This window comes from Colossoma macropomum, unplaced genomic scaffold (genome assembly GCF_904425465.1).
Source record: "Colossoma macropomum unplaced genomic scaffold, Colossoma_macropomum, whole genome shotgun sequence".
Taxonomy (NCBI): domain Eukaryota; kingdom Metazoa; phylum Chordata; class Actinopteri; order Characiformes; family Serrasalmidae; genus Colossoma; species Colossoma macropomum.
This window is the reverse complement of record NW_023494795.1, coordinates 41642122-41659251: the sequence shown is the minus strand read 5'-3', so window position 1 is coordinate 41659251 and position 17130 is coordinate 41642122. Positions and strand designations below refer to the sequence as shown.

Sequence of the window (17130 nt, the reverse complement as noted above, 5' to 3'; positions counted from 1 at the left end):
TCAGGGATTTTCTTCGCTTGACAAATACGGTAAGGCTCAAGTCATCTATTTCAACTTTTCCACTAGGGTTGTGACTTACATGAGCTCACACAAGCTTCTCGATACAAAGAAATCTGAAGGCTGGAAACTTGTTTTTGAAAGTTTTCCAGCCAGCCTTGAAGTAAAGGAGCAGTCAGACACAGGATTCAAAGGAATGTTCTTTTTTAATTTAACATCGTTTTTTGTGGTCATACATAGAAATAAACATGATTTACAATAGTGTCATATTTAGTATTTACATCGTAAAAAAAATAAATCTCTCTCTGTTTTCTTTTCTACAATATGATACATTTGCTGTCCAGATACAGTTTATTGTAGGGGGTTCATAAGGAACTGCTTCCCATAATCCCCTGGGTGCTGGATGCCGTTTTTGTTTTCAGTCTCGTGTCTCCGGCCTGGTCAGCCCTGTGGCACATGCTTTGGTCCCAGCAGGCTTTCGAAGGGTTCTGTCCTGTCCAAGCGGCCTTACACACGAGTGTTAGCTGCCGTTCACTTTGCTTCATGGGAAATGTGGTCCTGGCTTCATTACTTCACTTCCCAACAAACTGAATATCATCGTACATCTGTGAGGAAGAACGCAAATCAGTCAGTGAATCCAAAAAACAATTTTACAGTTATTTGCTTAGTCCCTTGAATTCTAAGCTCATTCTTCTACTATTAATATTTAGCTTATTTTTCAATATTTAGTATGAGTTCTTCAGTATTTACTACAAAACTAAGTTATGTAGCTATAAGTACATAACTGGGGCTAAAAACGTGTCAAACTTACATATTCGTCATCAGACATTGTCTCCTCTTCGCTCTCCTCACTCTCGCTGTCGGGCAGCGTCCGCAGCTCTTGCGCCGTCCTCTCGTACAAATGCTGCTGGATCTCTCTGTTCTGCCGGCCAAAGGTCAGGTGGTACGGCGTGTACCCGCCGTAGGTCAGGCTGTTGGCGTCAGCGCCCAGGGCGATTAACTGATGCACCAGAGCCAGGTTCTGGAGGTCCACGGCCAGGTGCAGGGATGTCCGGCCACTACACTGCTCCTGAAAGGAACGTGGAGCCCATGTTAGTTGTGTTTCACTCAGAGAGATAATAAAGATTTGCTTTGGAAAGCTGGTTTTGTTGATAATGTGAGATGTTGGGCGAAATACGTACCTTTGCGTTAATATCAGCACCAAGCTGGACAAGGTTTTCCACCATGGAGAGGTAGCTGTAGATTGAGGCAATGTGGAGACACGTGTGTCCTGTAATGGAAATGGGAGAACGGTGATGAGGAACAATATTCAGTTTCAGAGATTCTTTAGTATGAAAAGTGTCTTTTTTTAGATCTTACAGCATTAAAAGTGACCGTACCGTTGTAGTTTGGGAAGGAGAGTACGGATCTCAGGTGCTGCGTGTTGATCTGCGTGAGCACAGAGAAGCAGGCCATTGAGCCCCTCTTGCAGGCGATGTGGAGGGCTGTGTTTCCATTCTGATCCACCAAGCAGGGGTCACAGCCGGCCTTCAGCAGCCTCTCCACAAAGTGCGGCTGTTCCGTGATTACAGCCAAGTGAAGTGCCGTCTACAGAAGAAGCAGAAGTCAGGAATCAAACAGATGCTTTTGTTTTGTTTGTGTGCTTTTTTTTTAATTTAACTTTGTCTTTCGTTTATCACTTTCGACATTTACCTGTCTCTGGTTGTTCTGCCTGTTCAAAAAGGGGTCGTTCACCGACTGCTTGATGATCTGGATGGCATAATCTTCCGCCCCGTGTATGACTGCAAGGTGAAGATACCTGGAAAACAGAAAGGGAGGCGGGGGGGAGGAAGGAGGGTGAGTAGGTGTTACTCAGAATTCAACATTACAAGAATACCAGCAAGAGGAAGTGGGCTCAGAAACAAAAAAAAAGTCTGTGCATTCAGGCATTTCGCAATACTGGAGTTTTTGTGTGTGTGTGTGTGTGTGTGAAGGTTATTTCCACCCTCTGTGGCTTCGACACCATTTGATGCGTTATGAACGCTTGGCTGCGCGCCAGGGACTTTCCCACTACTCAGCAGCACCCCTGAGGCGGGGAAGCGCCACTGCAGCCAAGGCTGCTTTGTTTGTGTGCCAACGTTTCAAACTTTTAACTACTTTCCAACAACGGTTTCGCACGTTAAAATCTTTTAAACCGTTCTAAAGCCTTTAAAGGCATGGCACAAGTCTTCCTAGTTGTGAATATGTTGAATGAAAGCTTGTTTCAGCATTGAAAAATGTACAAAAGTGCCTGAAAAGAGGCAAAAATGTGCAAAAAAGGAAAAGTTAAAGTAAAACCTACGTGTCTCCGTCTTCTGTGACTTCGTCCTTCCAGGCTTCGTGAGTATAAGTGTTCACATCCAGTGGAGAGGACACGTCCAGGCTGCACATTTCCTCCACGATCTTGTTATAACATTCGTCCTCTTTTAGCGAGTCCACACCGCTGTCGAAGCGCTCCTCGGTCAGCTGCTGCTGCATTTTGCCCTGTTTCGGCTCCATGTGTAAGTAATCCATATGGCTCATGCTGCACTCCATGGCTGAGCTGCGCGCGCGGCTGCACACTGTACCGAACTGAACCGAAGGGAGGAGAGAAGAACACTGAGGGGAGGAAGGAGGTCCGCGCCCTTTTATATCCCGTTTGCGCCTGGGGGATTTCCAGCTGCGAGGGAGCTGAACGACTTCAGACCAGCAGGGGAACTCAGTGCGGGGTTTTATTCACAGAATTTCCCTTCTAATGAGTCCGCAAAGTAAGAATGAAAATCTGTATTTTCCTATTACACACAGCGGAGCTGCCTGCGTCTCCAGCCTAGCTGAAAAAGTGGTGCATGAATGAGCACCGTGCACTTTTCTCCTCTTTCTTCGTTTTTGGAGACGTGATGTGCGCTTTGGTGGTAGTTTGCATGCAGTAAAAGAAAACATACAAGACCTTCCAATGTAACGCTTTTTTTTCAGAAATGCACAATTTTATATGCTACCTTTGCTACTTTACATATATATATATCATCAACCAAGCTGATGCCTGTCTATCTATCTATCTATCTATCTATATATCTGTCTATTTACAGATACTATATTAATAGCAAAATTGGTGCTATCAAATACAGCTGCAACGCATTTGTTTATCTTAAAAGAGCATATCAAAAACCGTATTACTATTTTACACTTTATTCAATTATTTGTTTGTTTTTTGTTTGTTTGTTTGTTAATTAACAGCAAATCTGGTGCTATCAAATACATCGTTGTGAGAAATGTATTTATTTTTTTTATTTAAAAAGAGCATATCCTACACCTTAGTGCTGTTTTATATTTTATATAATTTATTTGTTTGTTTGTTTGTTTATGTTCTTTTGCAATTGAACAAGTCTCTAAGTAATATATGATGCTACATATGACATAAGATTCAGTGCTGCTATGTGGTATGCTTTTGCTCTAAACATATTAAACTTCTTATGCCTTATTTAGTTCTTTGGCTTTTTTTACTTCATCTTTCCACGCAGCTTCTGTCATGTGACAGGAACACATGAACAGATACCTCTCTTTAGAGAATCTGAATGGTGTCAGTAGGAAAAAAAGTCTCTGAGTGTGTTCAAAGAGAGTAAAAGGCGGAAGGCCCCTTACTCCTGCTTTCAGACTTTGCTGGGGCACTCCCTACAAAAACACCTACTGGCAGCCCAGCTTCATGGAGCCCAGTGAATCTGAACCATTTTCCATGTGAAGTCTGTGGTTTCCTCCTTGCTTTTTTGTGTGGCTCTCATGTTCAGGTGTGCGGTTTCTAAAACGAGAGCAGAGTGCATCAGCTGCTGCAGAAAAAAATTGCAGTACTTTTTACCCCATTTACTGACTGAGGCTCCTCAATGAGATGCGTACATTAAGACATGAACGAAATACAAGGGATGGACAAAATAACAGAAACACCACATGAAATGCTGGCCATTTTATCTACAGTGGTGGGATGGGACCACCAGACCACTTTCATTGATTCATTTGTTCATTCATTCATTCATTAAACCCTTATTTGAGCTGAATATTTTGAGAAGAAAACTTTTTTAAATATATGTTTTTATCTGAAACACCTACCATATAGAGGCACTTTAGTAGGTGCACTGACTCTGTTACTGCACAGTTTATCAGTCCCCCCTCCACATTATTCAACAGTTTAATGGGACCACCATAAGACTACCAGACCACCAATGACCAGATGGTGTCTTATTCATTCATTTATTCATTCATTAAGCTATTATTCAAACTATTAAATACATTAAGGAGAAAACTCTGTAGAGTCAAACAAATAAAATGCCATTAGTAACACAGATATGAAACCAAATTAAAAGAACTAATAATAGAAAAATGCAATACAAATGCCAAATTAGTAAAAAAAAACAAAAAACTTAAAAGCAAAGTAAACAGAAGAAAAATAAGATGAAAGTAAAAATATAAGCTGCCCTAACAGTATCAAAGTCAGCTGAGCTTTAGACCTTCCATGTCTCCAAGCTTGCAGCGTAACACGATTATTGCAAAGCACGTTTATGAAAGGTCAGCAGAAGAAGTGATATATGTTGGCAAACATCCAGAGCCATTTAAACCAATAAAATCTACCGTCTATCAGGCCCCCTGATAGAGAGGACCTCCTGACTTCAGTGGAAAGCTCACACTGTCGAGTATTATAACTGTCGCAAGTGCAGAATGATAAGTAAGGGCTTGAGTTTAGGAGCTGAGGTGTGCAAATCCAAAATGTCACCACAAACTAACCACTGATGGACACAAACTGTACATCGGCAGATACACAGCTCTCTAACTGTACACCAGCACAGTGGAGCTACAAGAAAGCAAGTAAGACACATTCATACCAGCGCAAAGCACGCTAAAGTGTCAGTGTCACTGCTGTGCCGAGAATGGACACCACACAAAGTGGTCATTGGTGGGCCTATGGTGGTCCCGTTCCATAGTTGAATGGCGTAGAGGGGGGCTGATTAATTGTGCAGGAACAGATCTGCAAAGTGCACTTATGTGGGCGGTGTTTCCGATAAAAGGGCCAGTAGACATGCTGTTTCCATAATTTTGTGCTGTACATTACATCAACACAATTGTTGCCAAATGTAAGTAAACTTAAAGATAAAATGAGTCAAAACAGCCATTAAGTATACGTTCTTCACTATTTAGCATCACGAAAACACATATTTAACAGGAAATCACACAGAAGCTTCAACAACTAAATCTAATATCAGCTGTTTGAGTGGTCAGTGTTTCACAACTTATGTTTAATGATAGCAATTCAATACATGAAGTTTGGACTTTTGCACAGCACTGCATGTTTTATTCATGGGAATATGTTACACATTTGTTTCAGTACACAGACAGTTTACAGTATGAACAATGGGTACAGTATGTTCTTCTGAAAGAGAGAGAGAGGTGGAGGTATGTGTGGGGGGTGTCTCTCGGCCGTGCCCTGAGCAGACGGTCTGAAAAAGAAGAGAAAAGAAACCTCTCGTGGGAAACTCCTCTTATGCAACAATAATGGGTTTTGCGTGAGACGGCCTGCGCTACCTGTCTGGCTGTGACATTTGGTTTGGAAACCACTCAGCCTGTGTTTACACTCGAGAGGAGGGCCGTCACTATAGCAACCGTCTCTACCAACACTCCGCTGGCGACACTGTGACAGAGAGCTCACGCCCAGCCGTGTGACGTAGCAGTGCTTTCCTCTCGTAGCTGAAAAATGTGTGTGACGCATTCCTGCTTTCTGAGAGATCAGAGAGAAGATTCGTGAGGGTTCCCGGGAATTCCACACATTCCTCGAAGAACACGCTAGATGAAAAGATGCGGGGACACTGTGTTCTCTTTCACAACCACGTTTCAGTCCGGTTTTGGTAGCTAACTGGATGTTAAACTATCAGAAAATTATTGCAATTGTTTAAAGTGCTCTATTTATGTATAGTTTGTTTGATTGTTTGTTTTTAAAAACAAAAGATTTACAAAAGATATATTATACAAAGTTATAAGCAGTATAGTGTAGTACACTCTTCCAAAAGATGGTTCTTTAAGGGTCCTTTAGTAAAAGGAATGGTTCTGTTTAGAACTATGGATTCTATAAAGAACTATTTGCATGCGTTGTTCTTCTTGATGGAAAATGTGTTGTATATTTTTGTCAAGCTTGAACAAAATTAAAGAACCCTTTTTGATGCTAAATAGAATCATATACAACACGTTCTCCATCAGTCTAAAGGACCATTTCACCATGCAAAGAAACATTTAGGAATGCACTGGTTCTGCACTGAAAATGATGCTTTATAATACCAAAATGAAAATGATGCTTTATAATACCAAAATGAAAATGATGCTTTATAATACCAAAATGAAAATGGTTCTTTATAATACCAAAATGAAAATGGTTCTTCTATTGTTACAAAGCTTGTAACAAAAGAGGAACTCTTTTTGGTGCTATATAGAACCCTTTTCAAAAAGGTTCTATATGGAAATCATGGTTCTAAATAAAACCTTTGCCTTTACCAAGGAACCCTTGAAGAACCACCTTTTTAAGTGTGTACAAATGTCAAGTCTTTTAAAAATGATGTATATGAAATTTTGCCAAGAATGACAATACAACAATAATGTTAATAGCATCTCATGAATGTACCAAATTGTCCTACAAAATATGTTTATAAGTAGTACAATGTAGTTCGAATGAGCGTTTATAGGTAACAGCACAATGCAAAAAATTGTCTTTTACCAACTGAAATTGTTGTCTAGTTGAGAAATCTAATATTTCTGATTTTAAGATTGTTGAAAGCTTATTATAAGATTATTTAACTTATTTCTAGATGTCTTTTACATGTTTTCATTGATTTTGTATCCAATCATGTTTCTCAAAACAAGCAAAAATATCTGCCAGTGTAGTGAGATCATTTGACTGCCCCCTTATAGAACTTAAATACAAAAAAAATATAAATATCTAAGAAGAAAAAGAAATATATATACACCAACTCTGAATATACACATATACATAATATACATGAGTATTGCACTATTCCAATGTACAGGTGTACAGTAATAAGTTATGAAATAAAACCATAAATGTGCTGTTGTACACATTCCGTATGTGCAGTTAGTTTGAGTTAGATAATAAATTAGATGCAGGTACACAGGATAGAATACTGATATAGAATCTTTCAGATTATTCAAGATATGGATATAAGATGTACAAGATGTCAATCTATATGTGTAAGTACAGATTTGCTAGATATATTAAAAAATATATATTTATAAAAGAATCTAAAAAGTGGAGAACATGATGTGTCTTTTATGTCTGATTAAAGTAACACTGTATCAAAAGCTTTAGCATATTCTTTCAAACTAACTGGAAAAAGTACTTTTCTATTAATCTTGTAAACAGTATTCCAATGGTCTGATAGCTCCCTAACAAAAGCAAACAATTTTGGGTGAAATAATGTTTAAAAAATGATCTTTGGATTTGATATACTTAGTGTTTTATACACAACATTTATGTTGTGAATGATTCTCTAACTTGAAAGCTGTATAAAAAGGATACAAAAAACAGTGTAATAAAACAAAGAATAGTAAATTGCCAACAAAGCCAACTTAAAAAATCTGTAATATTGAATAAGTGGACCCCTTTTCGTTAATATTGCACTGAAAAATATTTTAAATGAAAATCAGTCTCAGTGTAGATGATAAATCTAATATGTCTTATTATGAAACTGTTCAGAAAGAATGTTATACGATTATTCAACCTATTTTCTCTAACATAACTGGAATGATCTTACTGCACTTTTGCTTATATTGATAAATAGTGTTTGGATAATAGTTAGGATTATCTGCCAGTGCAGTGAGGTAACTTAACTGGATTATCACCTTATATGAGGAAGAATGTCTAGAAATAGGTTGAAAAATCTTCTAAGCGCTAACAGTATCATTCTTATAATGAGAAATATTAGATTACATGAACTATTGGCTGCTATTTAGGTTCTGGGATTCGCCATTCTCTGCAGTGAGTCTGAACCAACTAAGCTAATTGTTAAAAAAATTGTTATTAAAGTTATTGTGGAGTAAAATTGCTTGACTAGTGACATCAGATATCCCGTTGCCATGGGCAACCCTTCACTAAGAGTTGAAGTTTACGTTCATTACCTTGGTAGCAGTTGTGTTAATGTAACATATTTTCTTCAAAATCATGAAAAGATCTGAATAAAGTAATGAAGTACATCACTATTTTCAGTGACTGTGAGACGTGTAGATTCTGTGTATCTGTGTACTGTGTATACTATGATTATTTCTCTCAGAATGTCCTGTTTTTTTTCTGTTCTCTGTTATCAAAGGAATGTAACCTTGACTAGATTTAGATTTCGTAGAACCAGTTAGGACTTGACTGCAGGAGGATAACACCTTATAGTCCATGTGATACTGAGTAATGCTGCGGCTAATATCCCGATACCAGCACGCATACTTTAAAAGCCTTTTAGTGCAAATAAAAGGGGAAATCCTCATGAAAGAAAAGTTGCTTTGATATTTACATTGGTTTAGTTGATTTGATATGATGGTTCAAATGTTCCAGCCAGTTGCACATAAATAAAAATCACTACTGCCCAAAAAAAACAAGTATTTCCTCTTTTTGATTTTCAGTTTTCTACATCATTTAAGATTAAGTGACCCTTATTAGTCCCACAATGGGGAAATTTCACCTCTGCAATCTAACCCATCCATGCAGTGAAACACCACATACACACTAATGAAGACACACACTGTGGGGGGGGGGCAGTGAGCACACTTGCCAAGAGCAGTAGGCAGCCCTATTCACAGCGCCTGGGGAGCAGTTGGGGGTTAGGTGCCTTGCTCAAGGGCACCTCAGTCACATACTGTCGGCTCAGGGGATCGAACCACCTTTTTGGGATTTGAGCCATTGCACTCAAAAACATAAACCAACAGGGTTGTTTAACTTACAAACTGAGGATATGTTGACATTAAATGCTTTACTTTTGTTGTCTTTAGGTAACTGGTTCATGTAAAATGGACAAAAGTTTTTGAAAGTGCATTTCAGTTAGTAAAAACAGTTTCCAATTAAGCATAAATAATTTCCCCTGAATCATTTTGTTCCATCAGCAATTTAATTTTAAAGTGATGTAACAAAGTCATGCTGACTGTACTCTGTTTGACTGAATGGAAATGTGTAACAGTTGAATTAAATTCTAACAGCAATTTAGTTCTTTTGAGTGCAGCTGCTCTTTACATTGTGAATATTTCATAACAAACTGACCAACAGAAATGCTGCTTGGAATAAAATATCTTTACATTAGCACACATTGAAAGTTAAGAATGTTTTTGCTCTCTCTTGTAATGTTACTATTTAAATGAAAGACATACACTATCCTCTCATTAACTAGGATGTGTTCACTTATTTACACTTTTGCCCAAACTTTTGGGCTTCTTTTGGGTTTCTTGGCTCTGTCTGTATTTTACAACTGTACTACTTTTTCGACAGAAGGAAGAGTCAATATTAAAGCACATTTAATATAACATTTAGGGCTGAAGTTACTGTTTTAGAGATACTTGTTTTTCTTTGAACATCGATGAAATGTTATAAGACAGTTATAGAAACATCTCCTGAAAAAATGCATAACTTGTACTCAGTGACTGTTTTAATGGGAAACAAGGTAAATGAACAAATGAAGGGTGGTCTTTGTCTTGTTCAGACTACTGTAAGCGATCAAAGCATTATGACAAAGAAAGCCACAGTGGGTTTAGTTCTATTTTGAGTAGAAGGAGTTTTGGGGAGTTTGGTTTTGAGGGTGACTGTTGTATCTGGTCCAGCGTGGGCTGTATACTAGACCCGCTGCCTTCTGTCTGACCACAGCGTAAAGATCAGAGAGTGGGATGTGACTGTTTGTAAAGATGTGTAGACTAAACGTGACTCAATTTTACCCGGCTAGTTTAGGACATCTGCAAAAGTCCAGTGGCAGTGGTGTGATCGATCACGTTCCTAAAATGTCACTCAGAAATACACAGAAATAACATTTGTTACTACACGCAGAGAAAATCCCTCTCTACTGAGGCCTATTGCGATAATGCGAAAGATATAGCTGCACCCGAGACGTTAGTCATATGAAGGATCCTTTTTTTTATTAACTTGGGTTAATACACTTTGCCCCCCTCCATGTGTATAATAACAATGTTTTTTTTGTTCAAGTACAATGTGGAAAATGACACAGTCCTTTTTGTGTTGCATGTTTATTATTTGTTTAGATAATATGACATATTGAATGTGATTGGTTGAGAAGCGTGTTGGTATTTGTGACAACAGCACAGTTATTTTCACCATAACTGTATCATTTGTGCCACTGCTGGTCCACTGTCGGACCACCCAGATTACTATGCTGCATACAAGATCTAACTAGTTTTTAATCTCCTCAAACAGATTTTGAATGAACACAGACTTTTATTTTGGAAAATGAACTAAGACAAATATTACAAACAATTGAGAGGAACAAAAAGAATTACAGAGGACAAAGACAGAAAGAAATGAAAGAAAAATAAGTAAATTGGACTGTGAGTGTGAAATGAGCACAGAGAAATTACATTTTGTCTGCTTAACCACCGGTGAGCTGCCCGGAAAACACTCAGCAAAAGGCCAGTGGGCCACTAGCCTTGCCATCAGTGGGCCAACAGTGGTCCTCTATCCTGTTACTATCTGGGATTAGAAAAGAATAAAGGCTAGAACATAAATGTGTTAAACTCAGAAAACAGTAAAAGTGCTTTAAAATGTGCAGAAGTGTGTTTTCTGTAGACAAAGTGTTTTTTACAGTTAGAAAATCAAGACCACATGGAACTGGACAGGGGCACCCAAACATCTGCATACAGCTGTAGCTTTAGCACATAAAAAAACAGAAACTGGACACATTAAAAACTTCTACAAGATGATCTTTGGGCTGCAGCTCATTTGGTCAGATTCTGAAGAAGAGTATTAAAGCAGGACTTCATTAAATTCCAATCCTGTCATTGATCCTAAGTGAGATTTTCAGTTGGCAGCTGTGATGAAACAACTAATAATTACCAATAACTTTGAAAAAGCTGAGCTGAACCTGATATTGCGACAGGCTGTGTATGTAATTCAAAAGTCTACTATTTTTTTGACAGAAGGAATAACTGGTGGACCCAAAGTTTTATTACACACTTCTATAATCTAAGAAAAGCTCAACCTGTTTGCATTGAAGTCCCTTAGTAGTTAGTTGGTAGTTAGTAGTTGTAGTTACTGAATAAAAGTTGGTAGTTAGTAGTTGTAGTTACTGAACAATAAGTCTAAGTATGTAATATGCCTGGAATTTTAAGGGGTTCAAGCAAATTTGATGTAATATTTGTAGCTTATTTGCTTTACTTTGTTCTTTATTTAGCAGTTCTGCTGTATAAAGCACTAGAACACTGAATTACCTTCAGCTTGTACCTGCAACCCAAACACAGCAATGATGCTATTCACTCTTGTGTTTTATTGCTTAATTATGTCACTTAAAAGGACAGCTCAACTGTCAAAGCATGGTGCCAATCATCTGGATATTAATAATAGCAAATTTATTTATTTAAATGTATTTTAGTTACAAAATCTGAAAGTACTTTACATCGGAGCATAAGTAAAACACTGGAAAGATCAAAATATTATCTTCCACATACAAAATAACAGCACAAACAATGAGAGAAAATAAGTACAGTACTCTAGGCATATGCTACACTCATAAAAAAAGATGGTTCTTCAAGCACTCTTTAGTAAACGCTAAAGTTGCATTTAGAAACCATACGTTCTATATAGAACAATTTCATGGTTAAATGGTTCTCCAGATGGATGGAGAATATGTTGTTGATGGTTTTATGTAGAACTTTTTGAAAAAGGGTTTTATATAGGACCAAAAAGTGTTCTGCTGTCATTACAAGCCTGACATCATAACAACAGTAGAACCCCATATACAACATATTCTCTATCAATAAGTACTTATAAAATGTATTAACCCCTTTCAGCTCTACTACCTCCTGCTCATCTGCACTTTACATTGCACATACCTCTGTATTGTATTTTATTATATCCTTATATATTTTATATATTTTATATATTTTTAATATTTCCTATTGTACATTGTTTTTCATGGCAATGGAGAGTTGTGTAAGCGTTTCACTACATGTTGTACTGTGTACATGAGTTATGAGTGTGTCATGAAATGAACCATGTGAAACCATGTCATTTAAGTTTAAAGAAAATTCATTTGTGTGCATGTGTGCGTGTTGGGGGGGGGATTTTTAGATGTTTCATTAAATATTTCAAGGGTTCCAAGTTATTATAGACTGCAAATTCTAAACTGTATTGTCTGTTAACACATTTGTATCAGGTTATCTGCCTCAACACTTTTCAAAAATGAAGGATTCTGAACATTCTGTTAAAACTTCAATATTTTGTTAGAACTTCATTCCTGATGTTCTACAGCTTTCTCAGTCATTTTGAAATCTTATACACCTCTGCTTACCTTCCTTGACTCATCTAGAAAAGAATAGAATAGAATAGGATACAATTTTGAATAGAATTTGCATAAAATGGAAATTTCTCTTTAGCCCTGGCATAAGGAACATTATAAACACAAAACACATTAAAATTTAGTGAAATATAATGCTATATATATATATATATATATATATATATATATATATACACACACACCACAGGTCCATAGACAGATACATGTACTAACCATTTTTCCTGGCCATAGGAACATTCAAAACTCAGCCTGATGGCAGGATCTGAAATGCTGGGTGAAGAGGATGAGTTAGATCACTGTAAATGTGCCTTTTTTCTGTATGTTGAAAAAATATGTCCTTAGGTTGTGGTTGTGTATCTCCTATGATCTTACTGGCCTGGTTAACAACCCATGACAGTTTATTTTCTGATTGGCTGATAGGTTTCCATACCATGATGCAATATTAAATGTCTGAATATTCTCAATTAATCATCTATAGACCATGTTCAGAGGACTGTAGCATGAGATCCCCAGCCTCTGCTGTCTGAACTTTTTGTTCCTCTCGGCATTCTATTCTTATTCCCAATAGTATCACTCAAAAGATGGAAGAGAAACTTCTAAATATACAACTACATTTCATAGTTTAAACAAAATGGCTATATATATATATATATAGAGAGAGAGAGAGAGAGAGAGAGAGAGAGAAAGAGAGAGAGAGTACATATTTTTGCATTTTTTGTCGGAAGCCCACACGCGACAACAAGAGCAGCCTCCAGCACACCCACTAGAGACAAACTTGAGGCAACATTAGCGACATGTCGCCTCCTAATGTGAACCTGTAATTAGAGTCAATTGTCAGATGAATCTCTGTTTGTGTATGGCGTGGCTGTGGCCAACTACAGCTTTTAACCCTCTGTGGTCTGAGGGCATTTTCTCAATTTCTGCATATCTTCTTAAATTCTCCTTTAAAGGCTCTTCATAAAACATGATACTCAAATGTTTCATATCAAAATGCTCTGTTATCTTCATCACTACTTTCCAAAACCGCTGCAGCAACTTCAGCAGCTGTAAACTCTCTGCTCGCCATTTCACATGAGTCTCCAATGTGGACTGAATGAAGAATGAAGGGTTTCCGGTGTGATTGTTCAGTCTATAGTGATTTCCTGAGTGTCCATTGGTCAGTTTCACCCAAAATGTAGATGGACACACTAATACACCAGTTCCACACAGTGATGTTTGAACTGTATTTCTGCAATGACTTGTGCAGAAACTGGGTCTTCTTTAATAGCTGTGAATGCTGCAGTATGTAAACAGGTGTTAAAGCTCTAATTCTAACACTTAACATCTAACAATTCTTCATTTTTATTTACTGACTATTTCAAAGCTATGAAACTGTACAGGGCTAACATAACAAATTCTGAAAGCATCCCAATGTTCTGGTGGTCTACAGCAGGGGTGGGGAACTCCAGTTCTGGAAGGCCAGAGTCCAGCACAGTTTGCTGATTTCCCTGTTCTGACACAGCAACCAAACCCAGTAATCAAATACAGAGTTGAGTCAGTTGTGTTTGCACAGGAAAATCACCAAACTTTGCAGGAATCCAGCCCTCCAGGATGGGAGTTCCCCACCCCTGCTGTAGACCATCAGAACACTGGACTGGGATGTTTTTTTTTGCAACACCTTTACTGCAAAAAATGGTCTCTTGACAAGTGAAATTATTTTAAATTCAGTTGATATATCTAATCTATCTATATCTAATATCTAATGTTTTTAGACATTTTTACTTGTTTTAAGTGCTTAAATTATGTTATCTCACTTTATTAACAGATAATTTTGCTTGTTATAAGAAATAAGCATGAAGCAGTATTATCTGCCAACACAGTGAGACTATTTGATTTACTAACATAATTTAAAACAAGACAACTTAAGTTATAATCTTGGAAACGGTTCTTCAGATTGTATGTGGTTCTATATAGAACCTTTCTGAAAATGGTTCTTTATAGCATCAGAAAGGGTTCTGCTATAGTTATGACATTGTATATAGTTCTATATAGCAACAAATACTTTTTGGTGCTATATAGAATTATATACAACACATTCTCAATCAGTTTGAAGAACATTTCACCATGCAAAGAAACTTTTAAGCCTGCAAATGGTGCTTTAAGTGTATATCTTTGTATATAGAACCACTGCCTTTATAAAAGAACCCTTTTTAAGAGTATATTTAAGATAATTTGTCCCTTTTTGCAGTGTTGTTTAGTTCACTACAATTACAGCTCAACCAAAAATGAAATTTAAATGGGTTTCCCCATCTTGCACCAAACGTAGTCAGTCAGCCAAGGCATGTTTGGCGTCTGAAGTTTGCTTCTTTAACTTTAGCACTGGAGCTACAAAGCTATTGTAGCTAAAAAGTAATGGAAGCTTATACTACCTAAATCAGCACAGACTCACCTCAAAGCGTGTGGAGGTGTTCAGTATCTCTAATAGACATGATTATATGGTTTTTGCCATTGTATGGTTCACTGTGAACATGGACCGAAGCACATTAGCATAGCTAAAAACAGTAGCAGCAGGCATCTTTAAGCCTGAATGCTCATTTTCAAGGAGCCCAACCAAGTGAACAAACAAGTACACATACTAAGAGAAAACTAAGTTATAGAGCTACTGATTAAGATACTTTATCTGCTGCTGAACATCGACAAGCATGCGCACAAGTTCAAAATCCTTTTTTATAACTGAGTTGTGGAGTTGCGTCAGACGGAATGAATAATTTCAGTGAATTTAAGTAAAAAGCGTGGAAGCTCTGTTTTCTCGGTCGCTTGATGCAAATGACAAGAATTCAGAAATTACACATCTTCAGCAATGCCTTTTCCAGAATACAGTCAGCTTGGACTATGTGAGTCATATTTTGGTAATAGCCGTGATAGTTAGAGGAACTATTAGAGGGGTATTCTGATCAGACGCTCTGCTAGACCTAGTAGAGACTTACAGCAGCCAGGCAGCATTGAGCAACTCAGTAGGGGTGGGTGATATGGCAAAAAGTTTATATCATGATACTTCAAGACATTTTCACGATACACAATATGCATCATGATGTTTCATTTTTCTGAGATTTCATAAGGTGGAAAAAGCTAAATTACAAACTCTGCAGCACTAAATCCAATTAAAGAGGCCTAATAATTCTCTTTTTGTAATGAAACAGTTTGTTAGTGTTCTTTAGGTACTGACAATATCCATAATATGCTTCGATGTACTGTGACATAATTTATCATGATAACAATAAAATATCGTCATATCGTCCATCCCTACAACGCTGCATCTACACTGCTACGCCTTATGTGTTTACATCATTCATTTCGATCTGAAAAAAAGGGCAAAAATGATGTTAAAAATGCCATGAGAAAAATCCGTAGGCGCTAAGAGACTTCATATTGCTTATAGCAAAAAACCAATGGTAGCACTAGCTGTCAACAGGCTTGCTCATCAACTAATGTTGTTTGATAGCCAGTGTTATACTGCTAGAGAACACATGACATAAGACTCAATATAATATGAAACACTGTCTTTTCTTAACTAACACAATAGGGGTGCGGGAAAAAATCGATTCTTAGATGCATCGCGATGCGGACGTGAACGATTCTGAATCGATTTTCTAGATATTTAATTTATAACGTAATGTTGACGGAACGCAAAAGGCGGAACTTGGAAGTGGGTAAGTGCAGCGCCTGGACAGTCTGTGACGGCACACAACAAAAACACAACTGGATGAGCGAGAAATCTGACCGGCTCCCTCTGCATTAAAAGCCAGGTTAGATCAGGAGTCACAACACAAATGATAAGAAGAGACATTTTGTCCTTTCAACAAAAATCAAACCATCTTGGGAGCCACAACATTTAATGTCCAGTATGTCTCAGTATGTGCTGATGTGCTAGTATAGACTAAACAATATAACTAAATGAGAGCGCAGATCTCCTTTGCTCTGCTTTAAGCTTCGCCTACAGCCGCTTTCCTCCCATTTCCGCCAGAAAACTTTTCCTCAAAATTAGAGCAGTTTCTTGTAAAATGTCTCTCAACATTCGGCTGTCTTACGAGGCTGAAGTCGCTTCTCATTCTCCAGCTTCTTGTTCGAATTTTCCCGTTCCACCTTAAATTCTGACTGAGGTGCCGAATGTAAATGCGGCACCATTTAAGGTGGAACGAGAAAATTCAGAAGAGAAGCGACTTCATCTTCGCAACTTTTTAGTGTTTGACAGTCTCTCGTTGCAGATTTAACTTGCCAGGAAACCAACTGCACTGCTTATAAATGCGAATAACGCATCGTTGCTATGTGACCTGCAGTCTGCACGCCAATTCTCAGTCGTTGCGAAACAGGGCTTTCACGCAATGTTGCACACGACCCGTCTCGAAGATATTTTACTGACACAGCGATCCCCCCCGTCTCTACAACGAGACCAAAACCGAAGTTATAAAATCACTAAAAACGGGTAGGATGGCTGTAACGCGCTGCGTGGGACACCCACTACACTGGATCTTTTTTCACCGTAACTGCGCATTTTATCGCAGATGAGTGGCAGCAGCGTCTCGTGCTCCCAAGGCAGTGAATGAGAGCCTTCCAG

The 17130-nt window shown here is 37.9% G+C and overlaps 1 protein-coding gene across 1 annotated transcript; it reads right to left on the bottom strand.

Annotated features, from left to right (window-relative positions):
• Positions 1-184: 184 nt before the first annotated feature.
• Positions 185-2643, bottom strand: nfkbiaa (nuclear factor of kappa light polypeptide gene enhancer in B-cells inhibitor, alpha a). Its single transcript, XM_036582454.1, has 6 exons — positions 2318-2643; positions 1690-1795; positions 1377-1584; positions 1179-1267; positions 809-1066; positions 185-602 (listed from the first exon to the last, which is right to left on the bottom strand). The coding sequence occupies exons 1-6, from the start codon at positions 2548-2550 to the stop codon at positions 570-572; spliced, it is 927 nt and encodes a 308-aa protein (XP_036438347.1). The 5' UTR covers positions 2551-2643; the 3' UTR covers positions 185-569.
• Positions 2644-17130: the final 14487 nt, after the last annotated feature.